The sequence below is a fragment of the Tachyglossus aculeatus genome, chromosome 18 (genome assembly GCF_015852505.1).
Source record: "Tachyglossus aculeatus isolate mTacAcu1 chromosome 18, mTacAcu1.pri, whole genome shotgun sequence".
In the NCBI taxonomy this organism is placed as follows: Eukaryota; Metazoa; Chordata; class Mammalia; order Monotremata; family Tachyglossidae; genus Tachyglossus; species Tachyglossus aculeatus.
The window spans coordinates 3,887,553-3,911,792 of NC_052083.1; the positions used below are offsets into that span (position 1 = coordinate 3,887,553).

The following is a 24,240-nucleotide window of genomic DNA, read 5'->3' on the forward strand; positions in this document are numbered from 1 at the left end:
GAATGAATGAACCTGAGCCTGCTGTTGGGTAGGGACCGTCTCTATCTGTTGCCAACTTGGACTTCCCAAGCGCTTAGTACAGTGCTCTGCACACAGTAAGCACTCAATAAATACGGTGGAATGAATGAGTGAAACTGAGCCCGCTGTTGGGCAGGGACCGTCTCTATCTGTTGCCAACTTGGACGTCCCAAGCGCTTAGTACAGTGCTCTGCACACAGTAAGCGCTCAATAAATACGATGGAATGAATGAATGAACCTGAGCCCGCAGTTGGGTAGGGACCGTCTCTATCTGTTGCCAACTTGGACATCCCAAGCGCTTAGTACAGTGCTCTGCACACGGTAAGCGCTCAATAAATATGATGGAATGAATGAATGAACCTGAGCCTGCTGTTGTGTAGGGCCCGTCTCTATCTGTTGCCAACTTGGACTTCCCAAGCGCTTAGTACAGTGCTCTGCACACAGTAAGCGCTCAATAAATATGATGGAATGAATGAATGAACCTGAGCCCGCTGTTGGGTAGGGACCGTCTCTATCTGTTGCCAATTTAGACTTCCCAAGCGCTTAGTACAGTGCTCTGTACACAGTAAGCGCTCAATAAATACAGTGGAATGAATGAATGAACCTGAGCCCGCAGTTGGGTAGGGACCATCTCTATCTGTTGCCAACTTGGACATCCCAAGTGCTTAGTACAGTGCTCTGCACACAGTAAGCGCTCAATAAATATGATGGAATGAATGAATGAACCTGAGCCCGCAGTTGGGTAGGGACTGTCTCTATCTGTTGCCAACTTGGACTTCCCACGTGCTTAGTACAGTGCTCTGCACACAGTAAGCGCTCAATAAATATGATGGAATGAATGAATGAACCTGAGCCTGCTGTTGGGTAGGGACCGTTTCTATCTGTTGCCAACTTGGACTTCCCAAGCGCTTAGTCCAGTGCTCTGCACACAGTAAGCGCTCAATAAATATGATGGAATGAATGAATGAACCTGAGCCCGCTGTTGGGCAGGGACTGTCTCTATCTGTTGCCAACTTGGACTTCCCAAGCGCTTAGTCCAGTGTTCTGCACACAGTAAGCGCTCAATAAATGCGGTGGAATGATGAATGAACCTGAGCCCGCAGATGGGTAGGGACCGTCTCTATCTGTTGCCAACTTGGACTTCCCAAGCGCTTAGTACAGTGCTCTGCACACAGTAAGCGCTCAATAAATATGATGGAATGAATGAATGAACCTGAGCCTGCTGTTGTGTAGGGCCCGTCTCTATCTGTTGCCAACTTGGACTTCCCAAGCACTTAGTACAGTGCTCTGCACACAGTAAGCGCTCAATAAATGCGGTGGAATGATGAATGAACCTGAGCCTGCAGTTGGGTAGGGACCGTCTCTATCTGTTGCCAACTTGGACTTCCCAAGCGCTTAGTACAGTGCTCTGCACACAGTAAGTGCTCAATAAATATGATGGAATGAATGAATGAACCTGAGCCTGCTGTTGTGTAGGGCCCGTCTCTATCTGTTGCCAACTTGGACTTCCCAAGCACTTAGTACAGTGCTCTGCACACAGTAAGCGCTCAATAAATACGATGGAATGAATTTCCCCCCTCGGAGGGCCTATCTGTGGAGCGGTCGGAGGGCTGTGTGGGGTTGCGCGTGGCTTGGCAGCCTGGCATAACGGAAAGAGCCCGGGCCTGAGGGTCCGAAGGTTGTGGGTTCTAATCCGGCCTCCGCCTCTTGTCTGCTGCGTGACCTTGGGGAAGTCGCTGCTCTTCTCTGAGCTTCGGTTTCCTCATCTGTCAAATGAGGATTGAGACTGTGAGCCCCACGGGGGACAGGGACTGTGTCCAACCCGATTTGCTTGTCGCCACCCCAGTGCTTAGTACAGTGCCTGGCACAAAGCAAGCGTTTAACAAATAGCACGGTTATGATTATTGGCTTCCACAGGGCCCAGGATAATAATAATAATAATGGCATTTGTTAAGCGCTTAATATGTGCAAACCACTGTGCTGAGCGCTGGGGAATACAAGGTAATCAGATTGTCCCACATGGTGCTCACAGTCTTCATCCTTATTTTACAGATGAGGTTGCTGAGGCACAGAGAAGTGAAGTGACTTGCCCAAAGTCACACAGCTGATAAGTGGCTCAGTTTATGTTCCCAACTTGTACTTCCCAAGCGCTTAGTACAGTGCTCTGCACACAGTGAGCGCTCAATAAATACGGTTGAATGAATGAATGAATGAATGGAAACAGCACGGGCTTTGGAGTCAGAGGTCATGGGTTCAAATCCCAACTCCGCCAACTGTCAGCTGTGTGACTTTGGGCAAGTCACTTCACTTCTCTGTGCCTCAGTTACCTCAGCTGTAAAATGGGGATTAAAACTGTGAGCCCCCTGTGGGACACCTGATCACCTTGTAACCTCCCCAGCGCCTAGAACAGTGCTTTTCACATAGTAGGCGCTTAACAAATACCGTCATTAGTATTATTATTAAGTGGCAGAGCCAGGTTTAGAACCCACGACCTCTGACTCCCAAGCCTGGGCTCCTTCCACTGAGCCACGCCGCTTCTCCTGCCACATTTGCTGGCTTTTCCCGGCCGCCCCATTCATTCATTCAATCGTATTTATTGAGCGCTTACTGTGTGCAGAGCACTGGACTAAGCGCTTGGGAAGTACAAGTCGGCAACAGAGACGGTCCCTACCCAACAGTGGGCTCACAGTCTAGAAAGGGGGAGATAGAGAATCAATCAATCAATCGTATTTATTGAGCGTTTACTGTGTGCAGAGCACTGGACTAAGCGCTTGGGAAGTCCAAGTTGGCAACATCTAGAGACGGTCCCTACCCACCAGTGGGCTTGCAGTCTAGAAGAGAACAAAACAAGACATAGTAACAAACTAAAATAAATAGAATAAATATGTACAAATAAAATAAATAAGTAGAGTAATAAATATTAAGAGCTTACTGTGAGCCAAGCACTACAGTGGATATAAGGAAATCAGGTTGGACACAGGCTGTCATTCATTCAATCGTATTTATTGAGCGCTTACTGTGTGCAGAGCACTGGACTAAGCGTTTGGGAAGTTCAAGTCGGCAACATCTAGAGACGGCCCCTACCCAACAGTGGGCTCGCAGCCTAGAAGAGAACAAAACAAGACATAGTAACAAAATAAAATAAATAGAATAAATATGTACAAATAAAATAAGTAGAGTAATCAATATTAAGAGCTTACTGTGAGCCAAGCACTACGGTGGATACAAGGAAATCAAGTTGGACACAGGCTGTCATTCATTCAATCATGTTTATTGAGCACTTACTGTGTGCAGAGCACTGTACTAAGCGCTTGGGAAGTCCAAGTTGGCAACATATAGAGACGGTCCCTACCCGACAGCAGGCTCACAGTCTAGAAGGGGGAGACACACGACAAAACAAAACGTGTAGACAGGTGTCATAATTGTCCCACGTGGGGCTCACAGTCTCAACCCCCACTTTACAAGATGAGGCAACTGAGGCAGAGAAGTGACTGGCCTCAGGCCGCCCCAGGTTGTGCTGGCTGCAGTGGGGGCTCCTTCTTTCTCGGGGTGCCGCTCTAGGGGGCTTCATGACCCCCGGCTGTCGTTCCGCGCCTCCTTCCACCAGCCCTCCAATCAATCAATCGTATTTATTGAGCGCTTACTGTGTGCAGAGCACTGTACTAAGCGCTTGGGAAGTATTCATTCATTCATTAATTCAATCGTATTTATTGAGCGCTTACTGTGTGCAGAGCACTGTACTAAGCGCTTGGGAAGGACAAGTTGGCAACATCTAGAGACGATCCCTACCCAACAGCGGGCTCACGGTCTAGACAGAGAACAAAACAAAACATATTAACAAAATAAAATAAATAGAATAGATATGTACAAATAAAATAGAGTAATAAATCCGTACAAACATATATCCAGGTGCTGTGGGGAAGGGAAGGAGGAAAGGCGGGGGGGGGGGGGGATGGGGAAGGGGAGGAGGGGGCTCACTACCAGAATGATTGCAGATGGAGGTGGGGCGTTCTGGGAGAGACGCGACCTTGGCGTCGCAATGGGTCAGAGATGACTGGACAGCATATGACAAGGACAACAACAGCACCTTTCTAGAGACCTCAATCAATCAATCAATCAATCAATCAATCAATCAATCGTATTTATTGAGCGCTTACTGTGTGCAGAGCACTGGACTAAGCACTTGGGAAGTCCAAGTTGGCAACATCTCCGCACCCTCCGCTCCTCCGCCGCTAATCTGCTCACCGTACCTCGTTCTGGCCTCTCCCGCCATCGACCCCCGGCCCACGTCCTCCCCTGGGCCTGGAATGCCCCCAATCCCTCTGCCCATCCGCCAAGCTCGCTCTCTTCCTCCCTTCAAGGCCCTGCTGAGAGCTCACCTCCTCCAGGAGGCCTTCCCAGACTGAGCCCCTTCCTTCCTCTCCCCCTCGTCCCCCTCTCCATCCCCCCCATCTTACCTCCTTCCCTTCCCCACAGCACCTGTATATATGGATATATGTTTGTACATATTTATTACTCTATTTATTTATTTATTTATTTTACTTGTACATATCTATTCTATTTATTTTATTTTGTCAGTATGTTTGGTTTTGTCCTCTGTCTCCCCCCTTTAGACTGTGAGCCCGCTGTTGGGTAGGGCCCGTCTCTATCTGTTGCCAACTTGGACTTCCCAAGCGCTTAGTACAGTGCTCTGCACATAGTAAGCGCTCAATAAATATGATTGATTGATTGATTGAGACAGCCCCTACCCAACAGTGGGCTCACAGTCTAGAAGGGGGAGACAGAGAACAAAACCAAACATACTAACAAAATAAAATAGAATAGATAGGTCCAAGTAAAATAAATAAATAAATAGAGTAATAAATATGTCCAAACATATATACATAGATACAGGTGCTGTGGGGAAGGGAAGGAGGTAAGATGGGGGGGGGGGATGGAGAGGGGGACGAGGGGGAGAGGAAGGAAGGGGAAGTCCAAGTTGGCAGCATATAGAGACGGTCCCTACCCAACAGTGGGCTCCCAGTCTAGAAGATCCCCTCCAGCCCCTTCCCCGGCCTCAGTGGGGTGGATGGAGTCGGGACCCCCAGGCTCACGGGGCCCCTCCATCCAGGGGCTGCCCCGCACCCCCTCCCCACCTCCCCTCTGCCCCCACCATCTCCCCTCCCCTGACTCCTTTGCACTCATAAACTTGGGAGTCGGAGGTCATGGGTTCTAATCCCATGTCAGCTGTGTGACTTTGGGCAGGTCACTTAACTTCTCTGGGCCTCGGTTACCTCATCTGTAAAATGGGGATGAAGACTGTGAGCCCCACGTGGGGCAACCTGATCAACCCCAGCGCTTAGAACAGTGCTTTGCACATAGTAAGCGCTTAACAAATACCATCATTATCTCTACATGCACCCCATCCCACAACCCACCTTTCCCGCATGCCCCCTACCTCCCTCAAGTAACGATAATAACAATAATTATAGTATTTGTTAAGCTCTTACTCTGTGCCGAGCACTGTTCTAAGCTCTGTAATAATAATAATGACATTTATCAAGTGCTTATTATGTGCAAAGCACTGTTCTAAGCGCTGGGGAGGTTACAAGGTGATCAGGTGGTCCCACATGGTGCTCACAATCTTCATCCCCATTTTACAGATGAGGGAACTGAGGCCCGGAGAAGTGAAGTGACTTACCCAAAGTCACCCAGCTGACAATTGGTGGAGCCGGGATTTGAACCCATGACCTCTGACTCCAAAGCCCGGGCTCTTTCCACTGAGCCACGCTGCTTCTCTGAGGTAGAAACAAGTGGCATAATTACCATTATACCAGGTAATCAGTTTGCCCCACTTGGGGCTCACAGTCTTCCTCCCCATTTTACAGATGAGGTAACTGAGGCTCAGAGAAGTGGAGCGACTTGGCCAAAGTCACACAGCAGACAGGTGGTGGGTTCAGAACTAGAACCCAGGTCCTCTGACACCCGAGGCCGGGTTGTTGGCCCTAGGCCATATCCCTAACCACCACACTTCCCGCATGCTCCTTTCCATCCCCCACCCCACCTCCGCTGGCATCCTGCACCCCCTCACCCCGCCACCTTTCCTGCACAACCTGTCTCCCCTGTGCACCGAGGGATGAGCCTGGAGCAGGAGCAGGGAGCAGGAGCACCAGATGGAGCACCAGGAGGAGCAGGAGCACTAGGAGGAGCAGGAGCGGGAGCACCAGCAGGAGCACTACAAGGGGCAGGAGCACCAGCAGGAGCAGGAGCACCAGCAGGAGCACTTGGAGGAGGAGGAGCACCAGGAGGAGCAGGAGCAATTACTGGAGCACCAGAAGGAGCAGGGGCACTAGGAGGAGTAGAAGCAGGAGCACTACAAGAGGCAGGAGCATGAGCAGGAGCACCAGCACGAGCATTTGGAGGAGGAAGAGCACTATCTGGAGCACCATGAGGAGCAGGAACAACAGCTGGAGCACCAGGAGGAGCAGGGGCACTAGGAGGAGTAGGAGAAGGAGCACCAGCAGGAGCACTACAAGGGGCAGGAGCTCCAGCAGGAGCACTTGGAGGAGTAGGAGCACTAGGAGGAGTAGGAGCAGGAGCACCAGTAGGAGCACTAGGAGGAGCTGGAGCACCAGCAGGAGCACTAGGAGGAGCTGGAGCAGTTGGAGGAGGAGGAGGATCACTATCTGGAGCACCAGGAGGAGCAGGAGCAGCAGCACTATCTGGAGCACCAGGAGGAGCAGGGGCACTAGGAGGAGTAGGAGCAGGAGCACCAGCAGGAGCACTACAAGGGGCAGGAGCACCAGGAGGAGCAGGAGCACCTGCTGGAGGAGCAGGAGCAGCAGCACCAGCTGGAGCACCAGGAGGAGCAGGAGCACCAGCAGGAGCACTAAGAGGGGCAGGAGCACCAGCAGGAGCACCAAGAGGAGCAGGAGCACTAGGAGTAGAAGCAGGAGCAGCAGCAGGAGCACCAGGAGGAGCTGCAGCAGCAGCATTCATTCATTCATTCAATCGTATTTATTGAGCGCTTACTGTGTGCAGAGCACTGGACTAAGCGCTTGGGAAGTCCAAGTTGGCAACACATAGAGACGGTCCCTACCCAACAGCGGGCTCACAGTCCAGAAAGGAGGAGCACTAGGAGGAGCAGGAGCAACAGCCTCATTGCACAACCCGGCTCCCAACTGTTTACACGGAACCGGACGGTGTGTGTTGTGTGTGTGTGTGTGTGTGTGTGTGTGTATGTGTCTGTGTGTACACACAGCGTGAGTCACCAGGAGGAGGAAAGGGGGGGAGAGAAAAGGAGGAGGAGGAGGAGCAGGGGGAGGAGGGGAAAGAGGAAAAGGAGGGGGAGGAGGGAGAAGAGAATAAGAATAAATAATAATTCATTCATTCAATGGGATTTATTGAGCGCTCACTGTGTGCAGGGCACTGGACTAAGCGCTTGGGAAGTCCAAGTCGGCAACAGATGGAGACGGGCCCGGCTCAACAACGGGCTCACAGTGGCATTTGTTAACCGCTTACTAGGTGCAGAGCACTGTCCTAAGTGCTGGGGGAGATACAAGGTGATCAGGTTGTCCCCCGGGGGGCTCACAGTCTTCACCCCCATTTTCCAGATGAGGGAACTGAGGCCCAGAGAAGTGAAGTGACTTGCCCAAAGTCACACAGCGGACAAGTGGCGGAGCCGGGATTAGAACCCACGACCCCCGACTCCCAAGCCCGGGCTCTTTCCGCTGAGCCGCGCTGCTTCTCTGGGAGAAGAGGCGGAGAAGGGGGGGGAGGAGGAGGAGGAGGAGGAGGAGGGAGAGGAGGAGGAGGAGAGAAGGGGAAGAGGAGAAGGGGAAAAAGGACGGGGAGGAGGAGAGGAGGGGAGGAGGGAGAAAAGGAGGAGGAGAGGAGGGGGAGGGAGAAGAGAAGAGGAGAAGGGAGAAGAGGAGGGAGAAGAGGAGGGAGAAAAGGAGGGGGAGGAGGGGGAAGAGGAGGGGAAGGGGAAGAGGAGGAGGGGAAGGGGAAGAGGAGGAGGGAGAAGAGAGGAGGAGGAGGGGGGAGGAGGAAGGGGGAGGAGGAGAAGAGGATGGGGAGGGGGAGGAGGAGAGGAAGGGGAAGAGGAGAGAGAAGAGGAGGAGGAGGGGGGAGAAAAGGAGGAGGAGGAGGAGCGAGAAAAGGAGGAGGGGGAGGAGGAGGAGGGAGAAGAGGGGGAGGAGGGGGAAGAGGAGGGAAAAGAGGAGGAGGGAGAAGGGGAGGAGAAGAGGGGGAGGAGGGAGAAGAGGAGGAGGGAGAAGAGGAGGAGAAGAGGGAGGAGGGGGAAGAGGAGGAGGGGGAAGAGAGGAGGAGGAGGGGGAGGAAGGAGAGAGAAAAGGAGAAGGAGGGAGAAGAGGAGGAGGGAGAAGAGGAGGAGAAGAGGGGGAAGAGGAGGAGGGGGAAGAGGAGGAGGGAGAAGAGGAGGAGAAGAGGGGGAAGAGGAGGAGGGGGAAGAGGAGGACGGAGAAGAGGAGGAGAAGAGGGGGAAGAGGAGGAGGGAGAAGAGGAGGAGAGGGGGGAAGAGGAGGAGGGAAAAGAGAAGCGAAGGAGGACGAGGAGAAGAGGGGGAGGAGGGGGAAGAGAAGAAGGGAAAAGAGAAGAGGAGGAGGAGGAGGGAAAAGAGAAGAGGAGGAGGAGGAGGAGGAGGAGGAGAAGAGGGGGAGGGGGAGGAGGAGGAGGAGGAGGAGGAGGGGGAGGAAGAGAAGAGGGAGGTGGGGTCAGGGGGCGGAGTCGGTCCGAGGGCGGGATCTTGTGGTGTCGCGGGCCGGGAGCTCGTTCTGTGCGAGACGGGCTGGGCCGGGGAGACGGGCTGTGTGTGTGTGTCGTCTGTGTGTGTCTGTGTGTGTCTGTGTGTGTCAGGGGGAGTGCGCGGCCCGGGGCCCCAGCCTGCCCTCCGTCCGTCCGTCCCTCCGGGGGTCCGTCCGTCCGGGGGTCCGGGGGTCCGGGGGTCCCGGGGGGGAGAACTGGCCCCGGCGCAGCGGGTCGCGCAGTGTGCGGCGGCGGCGCCCCCCCCCCGCCCCCCCCCCGGGCCCCATGGAGCCCCCAGCCCGGACCGCCGGAGGACGAGGACGGCAGCCCGGAGGGCGGCCCGGAGGAGGAGGAGGAGGAGTTGGGGAGCCCGGGGCCCCCGGGGCCCCCGCCAAGCGGCTCCTGGACGGCGAGGACGGGGGAGCCCCCCCCGCCGACAAGCGGCCGCGCCCGGAGGCCCCGGACTACCTCGGCCCCAAGCCCCCCACCACAAAGCCCCCCCGGGCCACGACGCCCCCGCCGCCGCCGCCGCCTCCGGGCCGCCCTCCGGACGCCGCCCCGCCGGGGCCCAGCCGCATCGCCGGCTACCTGCTGCTGCCCCTGGCCCAGCCGGACCACGGAGCCCAGGCCCTCAGCCTCCACACCGGACAGGAGCTGCGCTGCAAGGTGGGTGGGTGGGCGCCCCCCCCCCCCAATTAGGATCGATCGATCAATCGTATTTATTGAGCGCTTACTGTGTGCAGAGCACTGGACTAAGCGCCTGGGATGTACAAGCTGGCAACATCTAGAGACGGTCCCTGCCCAACAGCGGGCTCACAGTCTAGAAGGGGGAGACAGAGAACAAAACTATACTAACAAAATAAAATAAATAGAATAGATAGCGTAATAAATATGTACAAACATATATCCATATATACAGGTGCTGTGGGGAAGGGAAGGAGGTAAGGCGGGGGGGATGGAGAGGGGGAGAGGAAGGAGGGGGCTCAGTCTGGGAAGGCCTCCTGGAGGAGGTGAGCTCTCAGTAGGGCCTTGAAGGGAGGGGCCTATCTCCGGAGCGCTTACTATCTGCTAAGCACCGCTCCGATCGCCGCCGATCAGCTTGGCCCACGGGGGGTTCCCAGGCTTCATCCCCATTTTACGGGTGAGGTCGCTGAGGCGCGGAGAAGTGACTTGCCCAAAGTCTTGACACAGCTGACGGTTGGCTTCGAGACTGGGAGCCCACCGTTGGGTAGGGACCGTCTCTAGATGTTGCCAACTTGGACTTCCCAAGCGCTTAGTATAGTGCTCTGCACACAGTAAGCGCTCAATCAATACGATTGATTGATTGGAGGAGCTGGGATTTGGGGGTTTTTCAGGTTGTCCCACGGGGGTTCCCAGTCTTCATCCCCATTTTACGGGTGAGGTCGCTGAGGCGCGGAGAAGTGACTTGCCCAAAGTCTTGACACAGCTGACGGTTGGCTTCTGAATAAATAATGATGGCATTTATTAAGCGCTTACTACGTGCAGAGCACTGTTCTAAGCGCTGGGGAGGTTACGAGGCGATCAGGTTGGCCCTCGGGGGGCCCACGGTCTTCATCCCCATTTTACGGATGAGGTCACTGAGGCACAGAGAAGTGAAGCGGCTTGCCCAAGGTCACACAGCTGACAACTGTTGGGTAGGGACTGTCTCTATATGTTGCCAATTTGTACTTCCCAAGCGCTTCGTACAGTGCTCTGCACACAGCAAGCGCTCAATAAATACGATTGATGAAGTGGCGGAGCCGGGATTCGAACCCATGACCTCCGACTCCCAAGCCCGGGCTCTTTTCACTGAGCCACGCTGCTTCTCACTGTGAGCCCACCGTTGGGTAGGGACCGTCTCTGCATGTCGCCAACTTGGACTTCCCAAGCGCTTAGTACAGTGCTCCGCACACAGTAAGCGCTCAATAAATACGATTGATTGATTGATTGATCGGAGGAGCTGGGATTTCGGGGTGATCAGGTTGTCCCACGGGGGGCTCCAGTCTTCATCCCCATTTTACGGATGAGGTCACTGAGGCGCGGAGAAGTGACTTGCCCCAAGTCACACGGCTGACAGTTGGCGCAGCTGGGATCTGAACCCTTGACCTCTGACTCCAAAGCCCGGGCTCTTTCCTCTGAGCCGCAGCAGCTTCTCCATTCAGCGGCATCATCATAATAGTAACCGTGATGGCACTGCTTAATAATTATAATAATGATGATGATGGCATTTAGTAAGCGCTTACTACGTGCAAAGCACCGGTCTAAGCGCTGGAGAGGTCACAAGGTGATCGGGTTGTCCCACGGGGGGGCTCACAGCCTTAACCCCCACTTTACAGATGAGGTCACTGAGGCACAGAGAATAATAATCATAATAATGGCATTTATTAAGCACTTACTATGTGCAAAGCAGTGTTCTAAGCGCTGGGGAGGTTACAAGGTGGTCAGGTTGTCCCACGTGGGGCTCACAGTCTTAATCCCCATTTGACAGATGAGGGAACTGAGGCCCAGAGAAGTGAAGTGACTTGCCCAAAGTCACACAGCTGACGATTGGTAGAGTCAGGATTTGAACCCATGAACTCTGACTCCGAAGCCCGGGCTCTTTCCACTGGGCCGCGCTGCTTCTCTGGTTAAGCCCTTAATATGTACAATATGCAAAGTGCTGTTCACTAATAATAATAATGGTATTTGTTAAGCGCTTACTATGTGCAATGCACTGTTCACTAATAATAATAATAATAATGGTATTTGTTAAGAGCTTACTATGTGCAAAGCGCTGTTCAGCAATAATAATAGTATTAAGCGCTTACTATGTGCAAAGCACTGTTCAATAATAATAATTATAATGGTATTAAGCGCTTACTATGTGCAAAGCACTGTTCAATAATAATAATTATAATGGTATTAAGCGCTTACTATGTGCAATGCACTGTTCACTAATAATAATAATGGTATTTGTTAAGAGCTTACTATGTGCAAAGCGCTGTTCAGTAATAATAATAATAGTACTAAGCGCTTACTACGTGCAAAGCATTGTTCAATAATAATAATTATAACGGTATTAAGCGCTTACTATGTGCAAAGCACTGTTCAATAATAATAATAATTATAATGGTATTAAGCGCTTACTATGTGCAATGCACTGTTCACTAATAATTATAATGGTATTTGTTAAGAGCTTACTATGTGCAAAGCGCTGTTCAGTAATAATAATAATAGTAGTAAGCGCTTACTATGTGCAAAGCGCTGTTCAATAATAATAATTATAACGGTATTAAGCGCTTACTATGTGCAAAGCGCTGTTCAATAATAATAATTATAATGGTGTTAAGCGCTTACTATGTGCAAAGCAGTGTTCAATAATAATGATTATAAGGGTATTAAGCGCTTACTATGTGCAAAGCACTGTTCAATAATAATAATAATAATAATAATGATGGGATTTCTTAAGCGCTTACAGTGTGCAAAGCACTGTTGAACAACAATCGTTCATGGTAACAATGGCATTTCTTAACCGCTCACTACGTGCAAAGCACGGTTCAGCAACAATCTTTCATAGTGACGATGGCATTTGTTAAGCGCTTAGTAGGTGCCAAGCAGTGTTCTAAGCGCTGGAGGGACGCAAGGTGATCAGGTTGTCCCACGTGGGGCCCACGGTCTTAATCCCCAGTTAACAGATGAGGTCACTGAAGCTCAGAGAAGTGAAGTGACTTGCCCAAAGTCACCCAGCTGACAAGTGGCAGAGCCGGGATTAAAATCCATGACCTCAGACTCCCAAGCCCGGCCTCTTTCCACTGAGCCGTGCTGCTTCTCTACCAAAAATTAATAATAATGACGGTTTTTGTTGAGCGGTTATAATGTGCCCAGCACTGTTCTAAGTGCCCCCGGGGGGTACAAGATCATCAAGTTGTCGCACGTGGGGCTCCCAGTCTTACTCCCCATTTTCCAGATGAGGGAACTGAGGCCCAGAGAAGTTAAGTGATTTGCCCAAAGTCACACAGCTGGCAAGTGGAGGAATCGGGTCTAGAACCCACGACCCCTGACTCCCAAGCCCATGCGCGGCTTCTCTAGCAATAATTCATAATAATAATAATAATAGTAATGGTTTTTATTAAGTGCTTACCACCTGCCAAGCACCGTTCTAAATTGGGGAGGATCCTAGGTGATCAAGTTGTCCCACGTGGGGCCCACAGTCTTCAGCCCCATTTTACACGGATAACTGAGGCCCAGAGCAGTCAAGCACTTAGTCCAGTACTCTACACAGTAAGCGCTCAATAAATACTACTGAATGAATGAAAGAATGAAGTGACTTGCCCAAAGTCACACAGCTGACAAGTGGCGGAGCGGGGATTAGACCCCATGACCTCTGACTCCCAACTCCCTGCGCTTTCCGCAGAGCCACGCTGCTTCTCTAGCTAAGTCAATTCTTTCAGGGGCGGGATTAGAACCCATGACCTCCGACTCCTAAACCCGGGCTCCTGCTGCGGGGAACGGGATTGTCTCCCTTTCTGGCCGAATCCCACTTTCCAAGCGCTGAGCGCAGTGCTCTGCGCACGGTAAGCGCTCAGTCAATACCACTGGATGACTGAATGATGGGAAAGGTCGTGGGTTCTGATCCCGGCTCTGCCACACGTCTGCCGGGTGACCTTGGGCGAGTCGCTTCACCCCTCTGCACCCCGATGACCTCATCTGTATAATGGGGATCAAAGGGTGAACCCCAAGAGGAACAAGAACCCGGTCCAACTTGATTCCCTTGGATCTACCCCAGCGTGTAGAGCAGTGCTTGGCACGGAATAATAATGACGGTATTTAAGTACTTACTATGTGCCAAGCACTAAGCGCTCAGCAGATACCTCAGTTGTTATTATCTGTTAAGCGCTCACTGTGTGGCCAAGCACTAAGTGCTCGACAAATACCACAATTATTATGATCTGTTAAAGCGCTCACTATGTGCCCAAAACCGTTCTGAGCGCTGGGGTGGAAACAAGACCATCAGGTTGCCCCACCTTGGGGCTCACGGTCTTCCCTCCCGTTTTACAGATGAGGGAACTGAGGCCCAAAGAAGTGAAGGGACTTGCCCAGGGTCACCCAGCAGACAAGTGGCGGTGCCGGGATTGGAACCCACGTCCTCCGGCTCCCAAGCCCGGGCTCTGGCCTGCTTCTCCCGGCCTCCAGAGCCCAAGAAGGGGAGGGGGCTGGACGAGGCAGAGCCGTCCAGCAGCGCGGGGGGGGGACGGGGGGGACTTACAGCCGCAGGTCCCGGGGAGGGTCCCCCCCCCCCCCCCAAATTGGACCCGCGAAGCAATAAAGGGTCCAGCGGTGCTGACTGCCCTGGGGGTCGCTGATAAAGCCCACCTCACGCTTTTCTTTTTTGATGCTTTTCTCCCAGCATCCCAGACCCGATTGAATTTGGGGGAGGGGACAAGAGGCCTGCCGGTTCCCACCGAGCCCCCTCCCCGTTTTCTCCTTTGTTCTCCTGGTCGCTCTCCTTTCCTCGCCCCTGCTTTGTGTTCCCGATTTCCTCCTGCTCCTTCCCTGAATTTTCCCTCTGGTCAGCGTGCTTCCTTCCCCCGCCCCTTTTACGGCCCCCCACTTGTCTGGGATTTCTCTGACCTGCCCAAATCAGCCCCCAGACCCCCTCCATCCCACCCCCGTTTCTCCTTGGACTTTTGTGTCTCCTTGGTCTGAGGTGGTTCTGGCCTTTCCTTCCTTCCCCCAGCTGGGATCGCCCATCCCGCCCCGGTGGGGCTGCCCCGCTTCCCCCCACCGCCCCCCAAGACGAGCAGGTGGGGTGATGAGGAGGAGGAGGAGGGTGCCCTGGCCTCGGTCCCGAAAATGGGATTTCCATGGAAGGCGAGACCCGCCCCCGTCTCGGGCAGAAAAGTCGCGTTTCCGACCAGTCCTGGCCTGGCTTCTGTCTCCTTTGTCTCCTTTTCCCCCCACCGCGACTTTGTCTTCCCTCTCAGCCGTCCTAAGGCTTTTCAACAGTGTTGGTTCTGTTGGGTAGGGACCGTCTCTAGATGTTGCCAACTTGTACCTCCCAAGCGCTTAGTACAGTGCTCTGCCCACAGTAAGCGCTCAATAAATACGAATGAATGAATGAATGGTGATGCTGTTCTGACCATTTTCCCCAACTTGTCCTTCCCTTTGTCTCCGGGCCTTACGTTCTTTCAGCCCGTGGAGGCTTCTTTCTTTCTGCCTTATTTTCCCCCATCCTCCTTTCCCTCCAGTTGGTGTTCTTCCCGCTCCTCTCTTCCCTCCTCCCTTTGGGTCTGGAGGGCTTTTCCAGCCGCTGCTCAGGGCCGCCCTCCCCTCCCCAGGGGTGGTGGGGGTTTAGGGAGAGGAGAAAAGGGGGTGTTTGGTTCTGGCTTCTCTGGCACCTCCTTTAGTTTCAAAGAGGTGATGGGTCGACCTCAGCTAAAGCTCGGATTGTTTCCGAATGGTCATTTTTCTCTGCAGCCTGGCCAGGAGCATCATCCCCAGGATGAGCCACGTGTGCCGGCAGCCTAGTCGGACAGTACAGTTACCTGCTGCCTCAGGAGGACTTTATACCTTATAGAGACAGAGGCAACCTGCCCCCCCCCCGCCACCACCAAAGCCACATCCTGCTTCCCTGGCCAGTGCTACCCAGATGGGCCAAGAAACAGGTCAGATCCCTGGCTTGACCTACTGATGCCCAGAGCCCTGATTAGATCTTAGAAAATTCAGTCAGAGAACCATAGCCCCGTCAGGGCTGGGGAGAGGAGAAGGAGGGCCGGGGATGTGAGAGGCCGGTGATGTGGGTCTGGTATGTCCTCAGGGGAATCACAAGAGGCGAGGGAAACACTGTACCTTCCTCTCTGTGGGGTCCAGCTCTTCAGCAGGGCTGAGTTGGGTACGGTTACTATCTCCCTGTCGACAGCTGTGGGATCTCTAGGGGTGCTTGGATGGGGGAACCCCGCAGAGGCGGAGAAGCCCCCAGCTTCCTTAGAACGGGCATTCCCTCCCACTCTGGCTGCCTCCCCTGTGTGTGGCTGGGATTTTCATTTCAATGGGAGAGATTGCTTTCGGGAGCTCTAAGAAGTGGGATCGGCTCTGTTTCTCCTTTAACAGAAACAACTTCCCAGATCCCCAAGGCTCCTGTGCCGTGATGCTCACTGATCCCCCCAGGACTCCTCCTGCACCAGGCCCCTTCCCCAGGAATGAGGGATCAGCTCTTCGCAACACACACACACAGACACACACACACACCCCTCACACTCACACACACTCGCTCACACTCTTCCCCCTTCTCTGTTCTGCTGCTCTCCATCTGGGCTGTGAATGGGTCTCTGTCTGCGAGTTGGCTGCTGCCACCTGCTGTCTAACGTTCCGCAGATTTCCAGTCTCTCCGAAACCCCGAATTGGAAAAAATTCACGAAAAAATTCTGGGGAGTTGAGGCCAAAGGGCCAGCTTGGGATAAGCGGGAGGAAGGAGCGGGGGTGCGGGGGGGGGGGGGGGATTTTCCTTGCTGGAAATCGATGAGCCCAGCACTGAGATGGGGTGGGAACCACAGATTGTGCAACCCGTCCAGTTCCTCCCGGCAGATAATAGCCAAATCCAGATGGTGACGGTTCCATGTGTCACCGTTTCCAGTTGAGTCTAGGATATGAGTAACTGGGACAAAACAAAAGGCTTTTAAAAGCATAGTTGGTTTCTTAGGAAAGAAGCCACTCGTTCTGCAGGAAAAAGATCAGGAGACTCTTCTCCTGTGTGTGAGCACTCCCTCTGGGCTGACTCTGGGATCTCAGCTGAGCGGTAGCGGCCTCTTTAACGTGTCTGCGGCCCCGTCCCATTGCTGCTTTTCCAATGCATTTTCCTGCTCCTCCTCCTCCTCCTTCCTCCTTCCCTAGCTGTCTTCCGCCCCCACTGACTCCCTCGGTTTCAGAAGCTCCCGGAAGTCCCAGTTAGTTTTTTTGACAACTTTCACCTGGAGGAGAGGGGAATGATGTTCCCGCTTCCGGATGAGAGGGTGGAGAGAGGACCTGGCCAATGAGGGGCGACTCTCTCGTCCTCTTGCCTCGTTCTCCCATCTAAAGGCCGACTTGTTTTTAATAATAATAATTAGTAATGATGGTGTTTAAGTGCTTACTATCCGCCAAGTACTGTTCTAAGCGCCGGGGTAGATACAAGGTCATCGGGTAGTCCCACATGGGGCTCACCGCCTTAATCCCCATTTTACCGATGAGGTAACTGAGGCACAGAGAAGTGAAGTGATTTTCCCACAGTCACAGAGCTGACAAGTGGTGGAGCCGGGATTAGAACCCACGACCTCCGACTCCCCAGCCTCTGCTCTTTCCACTAAGCCACGCTTATTCTGCTTTTACCGACTCTGGTGATGTGGGGGAACCAATTTTCCGCTTTCTCTCTGCAGGTGTTCCCCATTAAACACTACCAGGACAAAATCCGGCCGTACATTCAGCTGCCGTCCCACAGGAATATCACGGGGATAGTGGAGGTGATCCTGGGGGACACCAAGGCCTACGTCTTCTTTGACAAGGACTTTGGGGACATGCACTCCTACGTGAGGAGCCGCAAAAGGCTGCGGGAAGACGAGGCCGCCCGGCTGTTCAAGCAGATAGTCTCTGCGGTGGCCCACTGCCACCAGTCCGCCATCGTGCTGGGCGACTTGAAACTCAGGAAATTTGTCTTCTCCACAGAGGAAAGGTGAGCGGCGGTTTCCGGCAGCCCTGGCGGGCGGTGGTGGTGGGAGGAGAGGCCCGGTGGGCTTGGTGGAGAAGCCACGGAGCTTGCGGTGGGATCCACCTATGGAGTGGGACTGCCGACTCTGTCGAATTACCACTGGTCTGGTAGCGGTAACCGTATTGAATAAATGTGCCAAAAATACCTGGGTGAAAGAGCCACCATCCAATCCCACCAGCCCCTTCCATTGAGGAATTCAGCAGAAGTTGCTTACTCTTCCCTAGGAAGCCGGGAAAAGACAGCATTTGATTTTAGGGGGATTGAAAGATGATCTTGTGCTCAAATCGGGATAGCCACGTTCTTTTTGGATGCACAGATTCTCATCTCTCCTTGGGAGCACCGATTATCGCTGTAGAGGAAGAGTCCCCCCCCTCCCAGCTCCCAGTGCCAGGACGGTTCAGTAGTCGGAATCATTTAGAAGTCAAAGCTGATGCATTCTCAAGGGCAGACGCACACACAAACGCTCTTCCTCCGTGTGCTCCGTGGGGTGGGTTTTTTTGTGTGTTGTTGCTTTGCATCCCTACTCAGAATGCATTCCATTTGACTACTAGATGGAAATTGGCACGAGTTGACTGCTGAAGGCAGGCTATGACTTACACAACGAAGGGCTATTTCTTATTTTAAGAAACTAGAAATCCATGAGGCATTCCAAGGTTAGAGGCAGTGTTTAGGGTTCAAGGTAGTCCCCATCAGTTTCGCAGGTAGTGGCCACTTGCTGCTCGAGATTCAATTCAACCAGACTTGGTTTGATTTTTCTCGTCCACCCGCGGCAGAGTTCCTGCCTTCTGTTTTCCAACAACGAAAGGTGAAAGCGAATAGATTGAGAGCAGTGGGACTTGAGAGCTGAAATCAGAAGCAAACCAAAATGTGTATTGGAACCGCATTGGGCAAAGACAGGTCTCAGCTTCGTGCTGGTTGGGCTTTCTGGAAAACTCCAGTCGCAAAAGTGTCTGCAGCATCGAGCAAGAAATGCATAGGTGTAGCAGGAAGGAGCAGTCTGCGCGACTCCTTCTGTGTACCCTGCCCTTCCAGGGTGAGGACCTCCCCCGCACCCAGGCCCCGCCGCTTTCCTCGATGGTGCACACTGTCTGGCTAACTTTTCTAAACTGCATTACTCCGGCTAGTATGGGCAATGAATTTGGCAACCAGAAGGTTAAGCAATTCAAGTCTGACGCTATTAGTCTTAACAAGCGCAGGTGCAGAGTTTTAGTGCCGCGGCAGCCAATCGGAGGCGGACGGTAGAGGTTGAGTCATATTTTCCGTGTGCGGAACCAATGGGTGTTTTACATAACGACAGAGGTCACATTGAGGACAGGCTGAAGCCAACACATTTACAACCCCCGTGAACAGGAAGGCAGAAATGAGGCCTTTGAGAGGAAAAGGAATCGATCCATCAGCCGGGCTCAGAGAGTTGCGGTTCATTCAGGTGCCGCGGCGGAGCTGAGTCCTTCCAGGGAATCGAGGCCGAGATTCCTCGCCTCGAGGCGAGCAGCAGCAGGAAGGTTGAGGAGTGGGAGGTGCCGCATAGTGAAACTTAATAAAAGAGGCTCCAAAAGGCCTTTCTGACAGGTGGCTTTCAAATACAGAGGGTCTCCTCATCAGGATGTTGTTTGTACATGTGAGCGATGGACCCCTCTACGTACCTCTCTGTTCAGCTTTGGGGAACTGTTCTAAAACATGGTACACATCCCTTCCACTTTCCAAAGTGGTATAAAGAAAAGGCACAGTCTTCATGTCCCACCGTCAATATAAGTGTATCGGACTACCTCTGTAGGGGGAGAGGGGTGTGTGTGTTTGTGAGATTGTGCATAATGAAAAAGACTCTGGGTTTTTATATTCCCTCCCTGTGTGGTTCCCGGTGGTTACTAACTTGACAGCACATTAAGTCACCTAAACTGAAGTGCAACACCCCCCTCCCCTCCGGGAAAGATCATTCAGAGCTGCCCCGGAATGGGGGGCGATGAATGGCGGAGAAGCGGTGTGGCCTAAGGGAAAGAGCCTGGGGGGCCGAGGACTTGGGTTCTAATACTGACTCCATGTCTTCTGTGTGACCTTGGACAAGTCTCTTCACTTCTCTGTACCTCAGTTACCTCATCTGTAAAATGGGAATGAAGACTGTGAGCCCCACGTGGGACATGGGCCATGTGCCACCTGATTAGCCTGGATTTGCCCCGTTGTTTAGTACAGGGCCTGGCTCATAGTAAGTGCTTAAAAAATGCCCTTAAAAATAAAATCCTGTCCGGCACAAACTCGGGTTAATTTTGCAGGTGGTCTGTCTGTCATTGACATGCTTCGATCCACAAATACCGATGTGACCAAGGTATTGGGAGGGCTTGGCCAGCATTTACGAAAATCTGTTTGTGAAAGGTTTAATCCAGGAATGGCATTGTTATTCTGCTTCGTGCTTTTCATTTCGCTAGCGCTGGCCTTTCGCCGTTGTTTGATCAAGTGCAGTGAGTCACTTCACTTCTCTGGGTCTCGGTTACCTTATCTGTGAAATGGGGATTGAAACTTAGGAGCCCCACCATAAAAAAAAAAACTGTGAGCCCCCCGTGGGACAACCTGATCACCTTGTAACCTCCCCAGTGCTTATTACAGCGCTTTGCATATAGGAAGCGCTTAACAAATACCCACCATGAAGATTCCCTTCAAAACCCTACCGAGAGTTCACCTCCTCCAGGAGGCCTTCTCAAACTGAGTCCCCTCCTTCCTCTCTCCCTCCTCCCCCTCCCCATCCCCCCTGCATTACCTCCTTCCCCTCCCCATAACACTTGTATATATGTTTGTACATATTTATTACTCTATTTATTTTACTTGTACATATTTATTCTATTTATTTTATTCTGTTAATATGTTTTGTTTTGTTTGTCTCCCCCTTCTAGACTGTGAGTCCGCTGTTGGGTAGGGACCATCTCTAGATGTTGCCAACTTGTACTTTCCAAGTGCTTAGTAAGGTGCTCTGCACACAGTAAGCGCTCAATAAATACGATTGAATGAATGAATGATGAGATTTTTTTTGTCCCTCTCGACTGTGAGGATAATGAATATTAGCAGTTAGCACTTGAAAGAACACAAGACCAGGAGTCCGGAGACTTGGCTCCTAATCCCGGCTCCGTCGCTTGCCCGCTACGTTACCTTGGCCAGGTCACTTAACTTCTCTAGAGAAGCAGCGTGGCTCAGTGGGAAGAGCCCGGGCTTGGGAGTCAGAGGTCATGGGTTCGAATCCCGTTTCTGCCACATGTCTGCTGTGTGACGTTGGGCAAGTCACTTCACTTCTCCGAGCCTCAGTTACCTCATCTGTAAAATGGGGATTAAGACTGTGAGCCCCACATGGGACAGCCTGATCACCTTGTATCCCCCCAGTGCTTAGAACAGTGCTTTGCACACAGTAAGTGCTTAACAAATGCCATCATCATCATTATTATTGTTATTCTCTAGGCTTCAGTTTCCTCATCTGTAAAATGGAGATACGATACCCCCTCTCCCTCTCCGCTGGACTGTCAGCTCCCTGTGGGACGGAGACAGTGTCTGATCCGATTATCATATATCTGCCTCAGCACCTAGTATGGTGCTTGGCTCCCAGTACGCTCTTAACCAGTACCACAGCGATGGTGATAATAATAATTAGTATTTTTCCTTCGGTCTTCCCCCAGCTAATCCTGACGCTATTGTGTATTTTTCTGTCCTGCAGAACCCAACTGAGATTAGAGAGCCTGGAAGACACTCACATAATCAAAGGGGAAGACGACGCTCTGTCAGATAAACACGGCTGCCCGGCCTACGTGAGCCCCGAGATCTTAAATACCACCGGGACCTATTCCGGCAAGTCGGCAGACGTTTGGAGTTTAGGGGTGATGCTTTTCACCCTCTTGGTCGGACGCTACCCTTTCCACGACTTGGACCCCACCGCCCTCTTCTCCAAGATTCGCCGTGGACAGTTCTGCATCCCCGACCATTTATCTCCCAAGGCCCGGTGCCTCATCCGTAGCCTCCTGCGGCGGGAGCCATCCGAAAGACTCACCGCCCCCGAGATCCTGCTTCACCCCTGGTTTGAGAGCGTCCTGGAACAACCTGGACACACGGAGCAGGAAACGGGAACTTCCGATCAGATGGTTCCAGAGCAGCAAGAAGACAGTGATATGAGTTCCTTATTCTGCTAATCCCAAAACCTCAAAAACCTCACAGTTCTCACTCATGGCATTTTTTTTTTTTCTTAAGGGTTTCATTTTTCCACTTTATAGACGGGTAGAGTTTTAAGCGTGGGTCCAGCCTGATGAGGGACCGTGTAAAAATCGCAGCCCCTTCCCCCAAATGTCTGCTCTCCGTGTTTGAGTCGTGTTGTGTGACTTGACTGTTATGAGCCCTTTTAGTGGCTCCCCTACCAAACCAGAATCCCAAGAGCTCCATCTTCTGCGGGGGAAATAAAAACAGCCAGGTTTTATTTTTTTTTATTTTTTGGTCCCCCAAGATGACAGAGATGAAGTCTGGTGTAGGCTTACAGTGGTTGGAGCTTGTCGGCGGAGAATTTTTGATCTGGACATTGTAGAAGAAGAACCCTCAGCCCTAATCTTTGCGCTGCCCCTTTATCAGTCTCTCATCCGGCTGGCACTGTATCTTGAATGAGAAAAACTGATGGCCCAGTGAAATCTCTATTGCTGCTCTGTTGGGAGGTAGACGGTTCCAGCTCTCCCCCACTTCTTCTGGCGGACTCTCTCTGTAGCACCTGGGGCCAGGGAAAAGCTAACCCTGCCTCAGAACCAAACCTCTCTTTGATTTCTGATATACACTAAGGCCTTTTTCCTGAACAGGAACCTCCTCCTCTACCCCCCTCCACCCATCATCACCACCACCAACACACAGACACACACGCGTTGTGAAAGGTCCAAGGTAAAAAGCACAACATCAAATTCAGAGCTGCAGCCCGTTCCCCTACACTGGCCACCCACAGGCAGGCTATAGCAGGGGGAAAATCTTCCGAAACCCTCCGAGCGGGTTTGCTTTTTATTCCTCCCTTTGGAGGCTAACATTTCATCCGTCCCCACGACCAGCTCTGGGCGGCGGAAGCTCAGGAGTCAATGGTGGAGAACGTTTTCGGGTTTTGGCGGGCCGAGGTTTAACGCTGAGAAAGTAAGTCTTTGGGAGATGCTCCGAGCGGCTCCTTCGGCTATCCCTAACTCTACGAGTATCCTGTCTGCCTCTGGGCCGGTGGCTTTTTTCTTGCATCACTATTAATATTTCAGACTCTCTGTGGTTAACGAATACACTTGTGTGATCGGTTGTCGAGAGGAGCCCTCCTCCTGTAGAAGATCACACCTGCTTGGTCTCCTGCGGGTCTCCCGGGCTGGTTTGGCGCAGAATGGCGACTGGCATTAAAAAACAAAAACAAAAAAACAAGTAAAATAGAAAACTTTACTAGATGAAGTACAAGCAGAATTCTCAGACAGAAGATACAGTGAATTGGTTAAACGGGTAAATTAAATATACTGTATAGTGAAAAATGGCACCGAACCAGTGCGGCTATTTGAACGGCTGAAGCCTCGGCTGGCTATGACATGCATTGTGAGAAGGCCATGAATACCTCATGTACTGTGTACTTTGTACATAAATTTTACTTTTTTTTATATATTATTTTCTGTTGTTTGGCTAGGAGGCTGTAGTGTGTATGTCTGAATAACTCAAGGTGTCAAAGAACAGTTAAATGTGAATTCCTGTTAGCAATACTAACTTGACCGAATCATGGGAATTAGAGAAGGGGGGAAAGACACCCCCGTTGCACTAAAGCTCTCGTGGTTGCTTGACATTTGTATCTGTGATACAGCGTAAGTTGAAAGAGTCTGTGTTGACTGGCAGTTGAGCCTGCCAGAAAGCTAAAACACTATGTCCAGCGTGTAAATATGTGTGTGTGTGTGTATATATATATACATATACATTTATATGTGTATATATATATATGCATATATATATATATGTGGCGATTGAAAGGAAGCCTGACTTGTAGAGAAGTTTTAATAAACAGTTTCTTAAGTATGCTCTCTTTTCCCTTTTGTAAGCCAAATCCATTTTTACCTTTTGCGTTTCCGTGCCATGGGGACGCTTCGTTTATGGAAAATGATGCAGAGGACGTTTCTGACTGTCAGCGGGATCATCTTCCAACTGGTGTGTGGACACCTCCACTTCCAACCTGGGTTTTAACATCGTCGATGTTTATTCCCTAAGGCAGAATTCAGAGCTCCTTTGGGGTGACGATTGGATGGGTAAAATTGCGGAGAATCCGTTGGAGAAAGAGGTTCTCCAAGGGACGCTCTCGTATACAGAGTTCATTTTCTCAGGGTGGGGGAAGGCAGCTTCAAAGAGCCAACAAGCCATTTGGGGTCTTTTCAGTCCTTTTGAAACACTCGGGTTTCCGCTCGAAAGAGCTGGAGGGGGTGATCATTCCCTTCATCCCTGAGGACTGGGCACCCAGGCTCTCGAACCCTAAAATTCTAATTGATCCGGGGTGAAAGAGAAGGTTTCGTTTTCTGATCGTTCTTAATCATAAATAAGTAGTAACGATGGTATTTGTTAAGCGCTTACTATGTGCAAAGCACTGTTCTCAGCGCTGGGGAGGTTACAAGGTGATCAGGTTTTCCCACAGGGGGCTCACCGTCTTAATCCCCATTTTACAGGTGAGGTAACTGAGGCACAGAGAAGTGAAGTGACTTGCCCAAAGTCACACAGCTGACAGTTGGTGGAGCCGGGATTTGAACCCATGACCTCTG

The 24,240-nt window shown here is 51.9% G+C and overlaps 1 protein-coding gene across 1 annotated transcript; it reads left to right on the forward strand.

Moving 5' to 3' along the window:
- The first annotated feature begins 9,048 nt into the window (after positions 1 to 9,048).
- TRIB1 (tribbles pseudokinase 1) lies at positions 9,049 to 23,440 on the forward strand. Its single transcript, XM_038760068.1, has 4 exons — positions 9,049 to 9,069; positions 9,160 to 9,429; positions 17,154 to 17,446; positions 21,174 to 23,440. Exons 1-4 carry the CDS (start codon positions 9,049 to 9,051, stop codon positions 21,640 to 21,642), a joined length of 1,053 nt encoding a protein of 350 aa, XP_038615996.1. The 3' UTR covers positions 21,643 to 23,440.
- The last annotated feature ends 800 nt before the right edge of the window (positions 23,441 to 24,240 follow it).

Coding starts and splice junctions, on each gene's coding strand:
- TRIB1 (XM_038760068.1), top strand. CDS start 9,049: ATGGAGCCCCCAGCCCGGACC. Junction 9,070..9,159: donor TGGAGCCCCCAGCCCGGACC/GCCGGAGGACGA, acceptor GCCCCCGCCAAG/CGGCTCCTGGACGGCGAGGA. Junction 9,430..17,153: donor GACAGGAGCTGCGCTGCAAG/GTGGGTGGGTGG, acceptor TTCTCTCTGCAG/GTGTTCCCCATTAAACACTA.